Source organism: Onychostruthus taczanowskii, unplaced genomic scaffold (genome assembly GCF_017590055.1).
Source record: "Onychostruthus taczanowskii isolate IOZ18803 unplaced genomic scaffold, ASM1759005v1 scaffold157, whole genome shotgun sequence".
Lineage (NCBI taxonomy): Eukaryota > Metazoa > Chordata > Aves > Passeriformes > Passeridae > Onychostruthus > Onychostruthus taczanowskii.
Window position 1 is genome coordinate 661,039 of NW_024498762.1, and position 13,990 is coordinate 675,028.

At 45.4% G+C, this 13,990-nt stretch overlaps 1 protein-coding gene across 2 annotated transcripts; it reads right to left on the reverse strand.

Annotated features, from left to right (window-relative positions):
- Positions 1-228: 228 nt before the first annotated feature.
- On the reverse strand, positions 229-11,062 carry PCMTD2 (protein-L-isoaspartate (D-aspartate) O-methyltransferase domain containing 2). Of its 2 annotated transcripts, none has more exons than XM_041399167.1 (6): positions 10,866-11,062; positions 8,140-8,468; positions 6,812-6,914; positions 4,892-5,063; positions 3,948-4,071; positions 229-2,421 (listed from the first exon to the last, which is right to left on the reverse strand). In XM_041399167.1, exons 2-6 carry the CDS (start codon positions 8,444-8,446, stop codon positions 2,039-2,041), a joined length of 1,089 nt encoding a protein of 362 aa, XP_041255101.1. In that variant the 5' UTR covers positions 8,447-8,468; positions 10,866-11,062; the 3' UTR covers positions 229-2,038. The 2 variants fall into 2 exon arrangements, with proteins under 2 accessions (XP_041255101.1, XP_041255102.1); XM_041399168.1 differs by lacking the exon at positions 10,866-11,062 and adding an exon at positions 8,568-8,725.
- Between the last annotated feature and the right edge of the window lie 2,928 nt (positions 11,063-13,990).

Genomic DNA, 13,990 nt, shown 5'->3' on the forward strand with positions numbered 1-13,990 from the left:
CAGCTCAGTGGCCATAGAATTGCCCCACTGCAAATAAAGAAATCAAAATCCAAGGCAGCAAGACAACTTGGGGTACCATTGAGACCAGACGTGGAGACAGGAAACCAGAGGCAAAACCCATCCTATGACTGTTACATGCCAGCAGCCACATGATACAGGATTATCAGACAATATTCCCAAAGAGACACAAAAGTCCTGTTAAGCAAGGAAAAGTTCTCCACTTCAGGCTTAGACATACATGTTATTCATTTATTTTCAAAGCCACACAGAACTTTGAAACTATTTTTCATGAAGCAAGTTGTGCAACTCAGGACCATTTGGCAATACAGTCTTCACTCATTCCTCCTCAGAAAATGAGGAGACAGTACACATTTAAAAAAAAAAAAAAAAGATATCAAAGTGATACCAACTCAAGTGCTTCTGATGGGGCAATGCCTTAACACAAATTCATTACCTGCTGAAAGAGAGCTTTTCATTACCCCCAGCTTTAGAACTATTTCACATCAACACAAACTCCAGGCTTTCTTTCCAGCCTTTACCAGTTCAGGTACATTTCCCAAACAGGCTGAACCAAGTAAACCTCTTCTAAACACAGTATTTTATCATCCACAGACATTGTGGACTCCCCATTGATGGAACTGCCCAAGGCCAGGCTGGATGGGGCTGGGAGCAACCTGGCCTAGTGGAAGGTGCCCCTGTACATGGCAGGGGATTGGAACAAGATGGTCTTGAAGGTCCCTTCCAACCCAACCATTCTGTGATCCTATGATTCCACAGCACCCCCTTCCATCACCATGACAGAGAGTTTTGGAAATAAAAACTACAGCTCACATCCACAGAACTGCAGAGTGACAAGTCTTTCCATATGAACCTGTTAAAATTTCTGCTTTGTTGCTGCAGGAATAAAATCACCTACCCAGCTGAGCAGCTCCACTCCACTGTGGAACACTTGCGAACAAGTTGTGTTCTGGCCACTTTGCCACAGCAGGGGCACACACACAGGAACACCGGAGAACTGCATCAGTTTGGCTCTCTAGGCTGCTCTCAGGCTCTGCAGACCCTGCACAAAACTCTGTTTGGCTGATTTACTGCTCAGGCCGGTGCTCTGCACCTCACTCTGCTCAGCCCAGATGATCTGAGCTATCTCACATGACAGCAAAACCCACAGATACTGTTTTCAGCTTGCACAAACTCACTGCGCTGCAGCTTTTCTCTACCCTTTTCCCCACTCAGAATTACCCTGTAAACATTTTCAGAGACAGCAGTCCCAACCCTGACTACCTTGCATCCTGTCAAAGTTAAACAGCTTTGCAATTCCTCACTTGCCTCCATAGCTTTGAAAGAACCACAGAAACCTAACAACTCATTCTCTAGAACAGGGGTTTTCCATTAAAAAAAACCCAGTATTTTGTAAAACATTTTTTGTGAAAATTTATATATCATTTACAAGCAAAGCAGACCAACCAAAGGGGAGCTGATTCCTTCTCATTCAAAACCTGGATGCCATACGGGTAATGCAAAAAATTCCTTTCTGTGAAAGTTGTGCTTTTCAGATTACTGGAAGAAACATGATTTGCCAGGTCAGGTTTTAACTAATTATCTTCATCCTCCATTAAACGCACACCATGGCAAATACCTGGCAGGTTTAGTGGGAGAGAGCACAGACAGGAAGGGTCTTTGGGGAGCTGCTCAGTAGTTTTTTCCCCAACTGATATTCGGTAGAGCAGCCATGAGATTTTTAGGAATATCTCCTGCAGTTAGTTTTGAGGGAATTAAATCCTCCTTTCCATAAGCAGCTGAGCACTTCACCAACTTGCTTCCTAAGGAATCCCTGCTGTAGAATAAAACTATAGCACACAACTGAGAAGAAAGAAAGAACTCATAAAAGCTATAATGTCAAAGTTTACAGCAGCCACATTCCCCAGCCAGCCTACTGCCTCGGGTGTCACATTGGCAGGCAAGCAAGTGGGACACGTTTGTCAAGCCCTAAGGAATACTTTATTCTCTGCCTACTTCCCACTTTCTAAAAGAAGAAAAACTACTTTTCTCTGTAATAAAGCAAGTAATACTTCAAGGGATCGGGCAACGGTAGGCTCAAGACCTTTTCTCTCAAAAAGTTCACGGGAGGGTCTGGCTTTAGTTCAGAGGGTTTGGATTCCTCCTCCTCCAGCCTCTCCTCCTCCATGTCCTCGCTGTTGTTGTTGTCGTCCGAGGGGCTGGAGATGCGGCTGGCGAACACCTCCTTGTCCAGGAACACGATGGTCTCCATGCGCCGGCGCCGCAGCCGCCTCCGCTTGAACCTGGGCGGGCTCCTCAGGCCGTTCCCAGCTCCGCTCAGGGCCTCCTCGTGGATGAGTTTCTTCAGGGTGCCTCGGATGGCGATGCGAGCCAGGTCCTGCAGGCTGCGAACGGCCACGGGCGCTGCAAGCCAACGAAACCTGTGAGCGCAGAGGGAGAAACTTCCCCCAGAGATACTCCCAGGAAAAAGTTCTGTTTGCTCTGATTAAATCAGGCCATTTGAATTCCCTGCTGGGATTACACAAACAGCTCTATTCAGCTCCTGTCAACTCGGATAAACTGCGTTGCAAGTTTCCAAATGAAATTTAATTGTGCGTTTCTCTCATTAAAAAATTTCCTGCCTTGATTTCAAGTTCTCACTTATTCTAAGATGCACATCGTAAAAGATTGTGTGAATGCAGACTTAGTGATGGGAGCTGTGATTGTTTCATTGGCTTACAATCAGGTATTTTCCTGTGGTAGATAACTAGACCTGAAGTCTGTTTAATTCTTCCACAAAATGATTTTTCTATTGTACAGTTCCTTCAGCTTTGCCAAGTTCTGCACTTATAAAACACAAGTACTATTTATGCTCTTCAAAAACTGCTTCAGACTTAGTGGGTGAAGACAGGCTGAAAACCATTTTGTAGAAGCAATTATAGCAACATTACACTAAGTTACTGTATTAAAATGCCTCCCACATTAAAGGCTTGGAAGACTATTCTGTCTTCTTTGCTGCCAGTTTGGAAAAGAAGCAAAAAATTTCAAAAATGTATAGATGCACACAGATCCATGAACTAAAATGAATTAAAACTGACACAAAAAGTCCCTGTCCTATGCCAACAAGTGAGCTTTCCTGGGACCTGAACGAAAAAAGGAAGAAATAACTACAGAGAATTTATGGGCAGGTCTCACCACGAAGCGAGAACATGCTGAAACAGGCACTTTTATTGGACTTTTCTATCTTGCTGTGGAGTGTTTCATGAGCTCCTCTCTGTCATGCAGACACCTTTCCAGGTTAAGACCAAAGCCTGACTAATCTCTTTATGAAAGTACCTCTGTCTTCATGTGCTCTTAAGAGGCCTCTTGACACTGAAGTCTTAATCTAAAGATTGAGGCCACTGATACGACCTGCATTTCAAACAGCCAACCAAGAACTGTACAACTTGTATCCCTCAAGCATTCCAGGTTCAGGATAATTCTGGATTGCTGGGGGTGAGACTCTGAGTAGATACAACATTTGTTCACAGGGACTGCTTGTTTATTTCCCTCTCCTTGTGGCACAGTGCCTCAGAACCATGACGGGATTCAGTCATTCAGGACTGGAACAGAATGTGCAAAAACAGGGATAAAACACCCTGAAAAGTTCAGGTGCAACTTCAAAAGAAATCATTTGTGTTTAGAATGATGGCCCAGTGGAAGAGGTCCCAGCCCACAGCAGGGATACTGGAATTAGATGATCTTTAAGGTCCCTTCCAACCCAGGCCATTCTGTGAGTCTGTGATTTAGAATCTATTTCATTCAACTGCAATGCTTGCACAAGACAGACAGCTGTTCAAAAAAAGGAAGGACTTGGAGTAATTTTCCTGGAAAGGATTCCCAGGGATGTTACAGCTCACAGCTAGGCAGCAGGAAGGAATTCCCCCAAGCTCAGGAATGTCAGTACTCACGCAAGTGAACAAGCCTTGATTTTCCTGAATCTGTGTGGTTTGGCTGAATCAAAGGAGCAAAGGAAACAGCAAGAATCTTCTTGGTCTCCCAGGCAGAAGGACCAGTCCGAGTTATCTTAGTCAACTGAAGCAAACAAGAAGATTATTGTCCATTGTGGGAACTACAGTGAGAGTTTTGAACAAAAAAATGAACAAATGACTTTTCTGCCTGGACAAGTTGAAGTACTGGAAGCTGCAACAGTAAAAGGTGATGAGAAACAACACTGGTTTTTTGAAAAAAAAATGGGGAACTCCTTGCAGGACTAGCCCCAAGGAACTTCATCTACTGCAACAGAGCATGGGCACTGGTAATTTGGGTCACCCTGCTTGCCCAGACCTTCCTGCAGACTGGACAGAGCAGCTGTGTCTGACCTCTGGGAAAATTCCCGAGTCACCACGAACACTTGCTCCTGAAAAGGTCACAGATCAAATCTCCTACCCCAACCCACAGCACAGCCTCTTACTGGGAAGAAACCCTGCACCTGCTCCTCTCACGTTCCCTGAGAGTTGTAAAAGGTCAGGCACTTGACCCACTTTTTACTAAAAGAATCCACTGACACTTGTAAATAGAGACATCCTGCACACTCTTTCAAGAGCTAGTCAGGGAGCAAAAAGTTGTGTTTTGCCACTAAGCACAACACTAAATTATATCATTAAACAAAGCTTTGCTCACATTTTCTGCAGTGAGGAAGTAAAATTGCAATTAACAACAGATTGTAATGTATGGAAGACTGCAAAACTACAAATTTCTTAAATGTGCAGAGCTCAGTTTTCAGTCATAGTGAAAAACCACTGCACTTAATTCTTTCTTCAGCCTGCTGCAAGGGCAAGATAAAAGAACAGCTACTGACTAAACCATGATCAGAATTAAGAATAACTGAAATATGAAAAAAAAGGCACTCAACCTTCTCTTCTAGAGGCATGACAAGAATTCCCCCAACTTTCAACAGGTTCTTCATGTAGTCCTCGTGCTCCTTCTGGACTCCAGCACCACAGTAAACACGGTCATACTGAGTACAGTCTGGAGAAATCTCCAAACAATTGCCAATGACAAAGGATGGCTCACAAAATTCAAACCTGAAAGTGAAAAAGACTTTTATTAGACAAGAAAGCAATGATTTATCAAACTAAATTATTTTCATAATTCTGGAAAAATTGAACTATGGAAAACACCTGAAAAACACCCACAGTTTTACAGGATTTCTCCTCCAAAGCCCATGTATTCTAGACATTATTGTAACAGACTACAGCTAGAAGTCTCGAAACCACAGAAAAATTAGGTCAGAATTCATGAATTAAAATCTCCAAAGGATAAGGATGCATAAGTTCATACTTGAGCTGCAGGTAACTCTTCAGAATGAGCTCTTTTTAGTCCTCAGTTATAAAATGCAAATACAAATACTAGACCTGCGTGTCCAAATGTCAAAGTCTTTTAAGGACTGCACCTGGGTTTATTTTTGCATTTTCAAAAGCTTGTAACTGGTTTTCAGATGTGAGGAATTACCACCTGATGATACAGAAGTATGCTGTGCTGAAGCCAATGGATGTTTTGCCATCAACTTCAAAAGAACTGTGATTTCACCCTTCATAAAAAAGACTTTTTGCCTACAGTATTTCTGACTTGGTTTAAAAGAAAAATGAGTGATTCTCTGATGCCTCTGCTTTTCTTACAAGCTCCAAAACTCCCTAAGTTTTAAGCCCTATGTTTAAGGGCTGATTTTGGTAGAAGTTGTTCAACACATCCATTCTTTTACTGGTATCTTGAGTGGCAGCTCAACATAGCACCTATTTATTCCTAATGCTTCCTGGAGCTTTCTGGGTTTGCAATGAAGGCTGGACATTCAGAGCAGCCAGAGAACAGTTCCTGCACACGCTGTTCCAGGAGCACAACCCAGCAGACATCACTCAGCAAAGCCAATTTTCCAGGCATGTTAATTTCTGAATTCAGCTTGCCTTTGCTCCATAGCTGTATTTGGAGAGAGAAGAAAGTCTTCCTTAAAACATCTCCTCAAACAACAGCAACATGACTGAAAAAATCCCCGTTGAGCACCAGAAACTTTCAGTCTTCTGCCAACACACAGAAAATACAACCCTCCCCTCAGCAGCTTCCCAGGGCAGCAGGAACAGCAAAAGACTGAGTACTCTAAAATTCTGCATGCCATGATTTTTATTTTCTTCCCCCCAGGAGAGGAGGGTATCAGGTATTCACAGATGCTTTGCTTCTCTGTTTGAACAAACTATGAAACAGATCCAAAAATGTGACAGCCACAACTTTTATTGCTGAGGTTACTATTGGCAATGGTTATCTAGCTGGGAAGTTATTACTTGTGACAGCAGCAGAATAGAGGGTCTAAGGAAGAACATAAATCAAATCCCAGGCAGTTTTAGTACCAACTTAATCATCATAAAACTACCTTAATATTTTAAAATGCCATTTTTCCTTCTTCTCAGATAAAACATATTAGGCCAGTACAAAAACCAGTTCATAATCTCATCACTATGCAGGCTCTCAGATCACAGGCACAACCAAGTGTTGCTACTTGCAAGTTTTAAGGTGTTACTGCAAGTGCATTTAAAAATAAACTAACTTCCTCAGCTCCCTCTACGCCCTGCAGCATCAGCACTGCTATTAAAAACTCTGCAAACATTTCTGAAACCCCCACGACACACTCAGGCTTCGAAGGTCACACACTGCAGCTCAGCAAGCCTAAGGAGCCTGAATCCTCAGATTACCCTGAATCCAGAGGGGCCACATAGGAGCAAGAACTGCCCTGAGTAAAGCCAAAAGCACAAAATTAATCCCAACAGGCATTTTGAATTCTTACTTGTCAAAGCTGTCGCTTGTTTTAATGAAAAAGTCCAATTTCTGCTTCGCGTACTCGATCACGTCGGAGTGAAGCTCCACACCGTGGTTCACCCCAAAAGGACCTGCAAGTGCAGAACACCAGGGAATGGCAACAGCAACAACACCAAATCCAGCAGGATTAACACACTTTGGGTTCCTTCCTCCAGCAGATTGTTCCATGAGTGTCACAGTCGGTGTTTGTGTGGGGTCAGCTCTCTCACTGCCACAATGGGATTTGCAACCCCATACCTGCAATTTCTGGCAGCAATTGAGCCTCTTGTGCACAATGGATTCTGAATCATTTGCTATTAACTATGCAGGAAACTTCTCTATAGGAGGGAAACACTGATGCCATTGCTGTGAAAGTGACCACCTGGAAAAAAATCCCAATGGCCTGCATGTTTTAGCACATCCATGTTATTTTTATGCTAAAAATCTCTGCAATTAATCAGGAACAGTCATCATACACTGTACCTCAATTAACAGCAAAAACAAACTGGAAAAAACAAAAGCTTTTCAGCACTCATGCTTTTTGTTCAGAACTGACAGGGTAACTTTTGCAAAAAGAAAATAAAAGCCCTGGAGTTACATATTGGTATTCTAAGTAATGTCAACAAACCTAGGAGAAAATCACAAATGGGAAATGAGACTTCACCCTGAGAATAAACATCCCAGCAGTTAAAATTCTGGACATTCTCTCAAATTTTACCCTACAGCCACTTGCTATCTGTCCTGGCAGCACAACTCTGACTGAAACACTGCAGGGAGAATTTAAATTGTCCAATTCCACTTGGATGATTTGCTTTGTGCCACTGTAGATGTGGTCATAGAATCAATTCTGCTGCACTGAAGTGTCTTCCAGAGAATATTCCCACCTGTGTTAAGAGTTAAGAGTCAAAAGTGGATCTCAGACAGGGCTGTGAACACAAACCAGGCAGGGAGAAGATACAGTCACAGCTTTTTGTGGACTTGCTCAGTTCAGTTTCAACTCTGTACTCCTGATCCTGACCTGGGGTCTTGCTTAAGGGGAAACAAACCCAGGTTTGTGTTCAGACCTGCAGGAATCCACTACAGCCACCTTTGGAACTACATTGCTGCCTGTTCTGATCTGCCACAGAAATCTGGATCCCATCCAGTTCCAGAGAGGGCTGTGAGAATCCTGATAAATCACCGAGCTGCATTAATGCATTCTTTACTTTCCCAGCTACCTTTTTAGCTCCATTAGTGGAGGAATACCTCATCCCCGATTTCAAAACCTGTTTTTAAAGCTCTAACACAATCAGTTAATGTGACTGAAGAGGTATTTACCCAAGATGAGTCCAACCATGGAACTCAGATAACCAGTGCCACTGCCAAGGTTCAGAAATGACAGCCCAGGTTGCAGGTCCAAAGCTTCCATCACCTCTGAGTAAATGCACGGTGCTGAGAGATGAATATTTCCATGCTTCCACGCCAAATCCTTGTAGGCATTGTCTTTGAACTCTTCCAGGTAGTAATCTGCCCGATCAATGGCTCGGAATGCCTGTTCCACCAGCTCTGTCCTGATGTACTGGGCCTCCTTCAGGTTATCAATTAATTCGTCGTTGTCTTCTCCCGCGCTCACCGCGCCTCCCATCTTCAGCAGCCTCCTATAAACACTGAAAGGGAAATAACAGCAAAGCAAGGTGAGACACAGAACATGCACTCCAACATAAATTATGCTGCTGTACATGGAGTGCTTTGAGAGAGATCTTTACCTACTCCAAGGGCCAGAAAAACCTCACCCCAGCGCTCCCGTCTCCATCCCAACAATGGAAAACAAAATGTAGCAGATCTGGCATCCAGTACCTGACACCAGTGGGGGGGAAAAAAAAATCACAATAGGCAATTTCAGTGTGCAAGGCCTGTCTTCAAACCCTCCCAGTGTTTTACCAGCACATCAGCTTTTCCACTGAACCCTTTTATAGAAAGGATTATTCCAGCTCTGGTGCTTAGGGGTCACTTTTCACTGCAAGCCCGAACAACAGGGCAGGTTTGGGCTGTCTGTCAGAGCTCCTGTCACACACAGACTTTCCACCTCTAACAGCACCTGACGAGACCAAGACACAGGCAGAAAATCCAGAAAAATCTCAAACTGCATTTCCTTTGAACGTGCATCAGGATTGTTGACTGCACAGAGGTTCAAAAAACCCAACAAAACTCTGACCTGTCAACCTTGCTTACTTTGGTAAATGCACTTTAGCAAATGCACTTTCACAGAGCTCATCTCCAGAGCCTGAGCCACCACCATTAGTAAAGCACTTAATGACACAGACAGCAGCTCCAGAGAGAATTCCCACTGCAGCCTAAAGGTTTTAAAGGAAAACGTACAGGGGAACAAAACCACTCAAAATTAACCTGGCTTCTTCTCCCCTTCTCATATATTAAGGAAAAAAAAAAAAAAAAACCCTTTCCAGAAAGTACAGCATGATTTAAGATGTGTTTGTTTACAATGCCTTTCCCTGCTCACAGTAATAACCATGAAGCAGCAGCTTTGGAGTTCATTCCTGGGATCAGAAGATCTGCCTACAGCAAAATTGTTGGGGTTTATTTGTTACATTCAGCCAGAGCAAATTATAAACTTTCATTTTCTGAGGAAACAAAGCAAAGCTACAAGGCTCCAAGGAGATTTCACAGTTGTTCAAATAACACACCAATCTGATCACCTGTAGAGGCACACAAAACAAGATATACTTAGGCAGGAAACTCGAGCCAGTTCTTAATCCATTCATGTCTCAAACACATCAATCCAGTTCAAGGCCATTAATAACACTTGAAATAAAATGTCACCCCTCCCCTTTCCACAGTTACTCCTTCATTTTCTCTACAAAAAATGACTCTGTTTTATTACTTCACAGTGGGAACACATCAAGTCAAAGGTCCAGGTGGGTTAATGTACCAGTTATTTTTTCCCCCTCCTCTTACATCCACAAAACCTCACTGTATTTGCAACACAAGGCTGCCTGTATCTTTAGTCTTTTATTTAACATTCCACATTAAAATACTCTCTTCACCAAGGGTCTTGATTCCCTTGACTTTCTTTTATATATTTTTGTTCTTAGGCTTCCTTCATTCTTCCACTCTGTTTGCTATTAAAAAAAAAAAAATTCTACATTTTTAGATTTAAAGCAAGAAGTTGTGCCTTTAACACTGCTCCACTTTGGATCCCAAACAAATTCCTGCTGATGTACGCAAGCCCCACTGGGACAACTGGTCTGACCTGGTTTCAGCTCAGCTCCATGGACAACAAGCACTCTTCCATGTTCTACACCATGGAAAACAACAACAGACACAGCTGGCTGAGACATTTTCATAATGGGAGCAGGGAATATCTGCCCTGTGACAGGTGTCAGTCACTTCTGAAATCATCACTTTCCCTGGACATTAATACTTCCAGCAGAATGCATGTTTTATAGGCACAACTTCAAACTCTGACATTCAAACTCCTCTAGAGCTTCATGTGATTCCACACCTTTGCTTCACTTGGTGGGAAATGGGAACCCAGTAGGGCTTATTTTTATTAAACTTTTCTAAACAAAACCCTCTCCCTCCGCAGCAAACCCCTTTTCCACGCTTCTAAGGCAAAGCAGAGATTTCCCCAAATCTGAGCAGGGACAAAGTCCACAGGCACAAATCCGGACAGCTGCCCAAAACAGAGCCAACAAAGGGGCAAAACAGAGCCAGCAAAGGGGCAAAACCGAGCCAGCAAAGGGGCAAAACAGAGCCATCGAAGGTGGCTCTGCGCGTTGAACATCCCCTCGCTGCCATGTTCCCCTCAGACGAAAACAAGCCCGAAGGCGAGCCCAGCGCCCGGCCCGACGCCTGGAGCACAGCACGGGAACCCGCGGCTCCTGCCCAGGCACGGCGGCACCGCTCGGGCAGAGCTCCAAACAATGCTCGAGGCACCACAACGCGCCCGCTCACTCCCGGCAGGTCTCCAGGGCAGCCCCTGCCCCGGCACGGCAGCGGGAGTGGGAAAGGGGAGGTTATTCCGTGATTTCAGACAAAAGCGGTACCTCAACGGATGGTTCGGCTCCGTTTGGCTCGCCTCGGCTCCGTTAGGTTCGTCCCGCTTCGGTTCGCCTCGGCTCCGTTCGGTTCAGTTCGGCTCGGTTCGGTTCGGTTGACCTCGGCTCCGTTCGGCTCCGCTCGGCTCAGCCCAGGCCGGCGCGCTCGGGCTGTAAACACTGCCCAGCTGAGCTCCGCTCGCGGCACTGCGCATGCGCGGAGCGCACCACAGCCGCGGGCGGGGGAGGAAGGGAGCACACCACTGCTGCCCGGTGGGGGGCGCAGTCTCGGCCGTACCACGCAGAGCTGGCGCGGGGGGGACAGGACTGTACCACGGCTGGTTCCGTGAGGGGAGTCCCGGGGATGGAGCCGGCTGGAATTGGCTCCATGAGAGCCGGGAAAACTTCTAGCATCTTCTCCCAAAAGCCACTATCCAAACCTTGCCATGTACACTCAGGGTAACGTACCAGGACCAGACACAGGCTATGACTCGTTTTTCCCATCGCAAAGCTCCTGGTGCCATCTCCCCATCGCGGCGTGGGTGCCTTTCCCCATTCCCGGACTCTCTGCCCTTCCCAAAGTTCTCGTTCCCAGCACGAGGCTTCATCTCCACACCTGCTCCTCCAGCTCACTGCCCAGTTGTCCCAGCTGTGCCAGTCCTGGTGGCCTGCCATGGGGCTGTGACAGCCTTGTCCCAGCGCCCGGTGGCATTGGGGCGTCCCTGTGGTGCCTCAGGTTTTAGCTTTTCTATTTCCAGATTCCTTACTGCTTTAGTGTGTAGGTCTGAGATTCATATTAGGGGTAGTAAGCTCTCTTCACCGAGCAGGGAGACAAAACAATTCCTTCTCCAGCTGGGGACCAAGGACAAATGATCCAAATTTCAGGCCCAAGAGCAGAAACAACCTGGAATGAAGAGAAGATAACAAGCAGGATGGGACTTCATAACCTAAAGCTGTAATTGAACAATTAACTGCAATCTGCAAATGGAGCAGAGCTTATAAAAGTGAGAGACCCCATGAGCAGTCATGCATTTTGGGACCATTTTGGTCCATCCTGGGTGCAGCCCTGGTCGGGCTCTTGTGTTGCCCAAGGTGGATCCATTGAGGCCTTTTAATAAATCCCTGATTTATTCTTTAACTCCATCCAGCCTCTGTTCTAGTCAGCCTTCCCAAGGCATCCCGGGATGCAGGAGCGAGGGGCTGGGGGATGCCCGTGAGCTGCTGGCACACACACAGGAGCCAAAGCTCCTGAGTGAAGCCTGGCCAGGACCAGATGTTCTGGTATCATTAGTCAGGCTTGGGAAAAAGTCATGGGAACTTAGGGGAAAAAATAAAATTGTGGTGGGAACTGGTTGATAGTCTTCATTTTGAGCTGACGAACATCCAAATTTAGTCACATGCTGAGATTATTTTTTTTTCCCTGCAAGCATAAATGCCAGATGAGAGTTTATTTAGGGATAAATAAGTGAGATGCAGATTCACCTGATTCCAGGGGCTTGAAGGAAACACAGAATATTGTGAAACTTCACAACATCTGCCATGCCTTTCATTTCGTGTGGGATCCCTGTCCCATAACTGAGTATTAGGCTATGAATTTAAATTTTACACACCTGTCAGTGACCTAGGGAAAAGGTGTCTCCTGTCACCTGTCTAAGACTGAGAGAAATTATCCTTTAAAAGTGTGTGTTTGTTTTTATGCGTTAGTGACCCACCCAGCATTGGCTGATGCTGCAGATTTGATAAAATTGCCTGGCCTGGCCTTGGATCTAGGACTTCATATGGCTGCAAAATGAGAAGGAATAACTGCAACAAGACAAGAGGCCTCTTAATTCAAGTCCTCTGGAGATGAATTGTGAAAAAAAAAAGCTGTCTTGGCAGACACAACAAGCCTGCAGCGGCAAAAAAATAAGAATTACCCTGGTAAATGAGACTCAAATAGGAGAAAGTGAATCAGCATCCGAGATTTATTTATGCTTTAAGGTGATTATCTCAGCTCCCTTCATTAACGTGATAACAGCAGACTCTGCAAACAGGCGCAGGGTAATACTGTAGATGTCTGCACTTTCATTCTGCAGAAGACAGCTGCCTGGGAGAAGGGGATTATTCGTGGAGAGCCAGCTCTGAAACTCCTCCTTGCTGATTCAACCGAAACAGGCCGTGGTGATTGCACTCTCCTCATCTTTCACACGGAGAATGCTCAGGGATAATGGCAGCACGCTGGAAACTGCAAACGCAGGACACACAAACTCCTTGCACGTGTGATTCCATTCAGCATATGCTCCCTTTGCTGCTGGAATCACTTGAAAAATAGCAGTTGGGTTTTGGTTTTTTTTTGGTTTTGTTTTTTTTTTTTTAAGTGCAAAAGTTGTTAAAATAAAAGCTGGGTTATAAAAAAAATTGCAGTTGTTGCTAAAACAGCTGTGCGCCAGCAGAGAGCTCACAGGGGCAGAGGAGAGCAGTTCTTGTGCTTCCTTCTGGCAGCAACGAGTCCTCAGGAAGCCCAGTAAGAACCCGAGGGGTGTTTTAGGGATTCCCAAATCCCCTGTCCCCTCCCGGGTGTATTCACAACTCCTAGCCGCCTTAAACTGCCAAGATCAGTGATGCTTGCAGTTTCCAGCCAGAGAATTACAGGGATTAGCCAGGAGAAACACACACAGGGGGGACATTTACCCACTGCATGTCCCCAGACCTGTCAGGAGCACAGCCACGGGGAGGGAGCAGCTGAAGGACACATCATCCCCAAGGGACAGGCTGTTTTCTGCACCTCTGAGTCCTGCACATCTCTGCTGCACGTGGCCCAAATCTCTCGTGCCACGCTGTGCCCAGACAGCCCCGCTGTCACTGCTCCATGGGCTCACCCCCAGCTTCCCACTGGTTCTCCTCCCCAGGCAGCTTTTCCCCATCTCTTCGAGAATGTTGCTGTGGCTGAAAACACCTCCATGGGTGTCAGAGCTCTGGGGGATACCAAAAATTGCCTGATCATATTGCAAAAATCCCCACATTTAGGAAAAAAAAGAACAGTTGGGTGTTTCGCCATTCCACGGGTCTCCAGCTGCTGATTCTCTGTGTTTCGTCTTTCCCTTCCAGCTGCTGATTCTCTGTGTTTCTTCTTTCCCTGCTCTTTACAAAGTCCT

Excerpts from the sequence above, each read along its gene's own strand:
- PCMTD2 (XM_041399167.1), bottom strand. The coding sequence starts at position 8,446 with ATGGGAGGCGCGGTGAGCGCGGGAGAAGACAACGACGAATTAATTGAT. Across the intron at positions 6,915-8,139 it reads CATGGTTGGACTCATCTTGG|GTCCTTTTGGGGTGAACCAC; the intron begins GTAAATACCTCT and ends CTGCACTTGCAG. Across the intron at positions 2,422-3,947 it reads ATCAAGGCTTGTTCACTTGC|CGCCCGTGGCCGTTCGCAGC; the intron begins GTGAGTACTGAC and ends GTTGGCTTGCAG.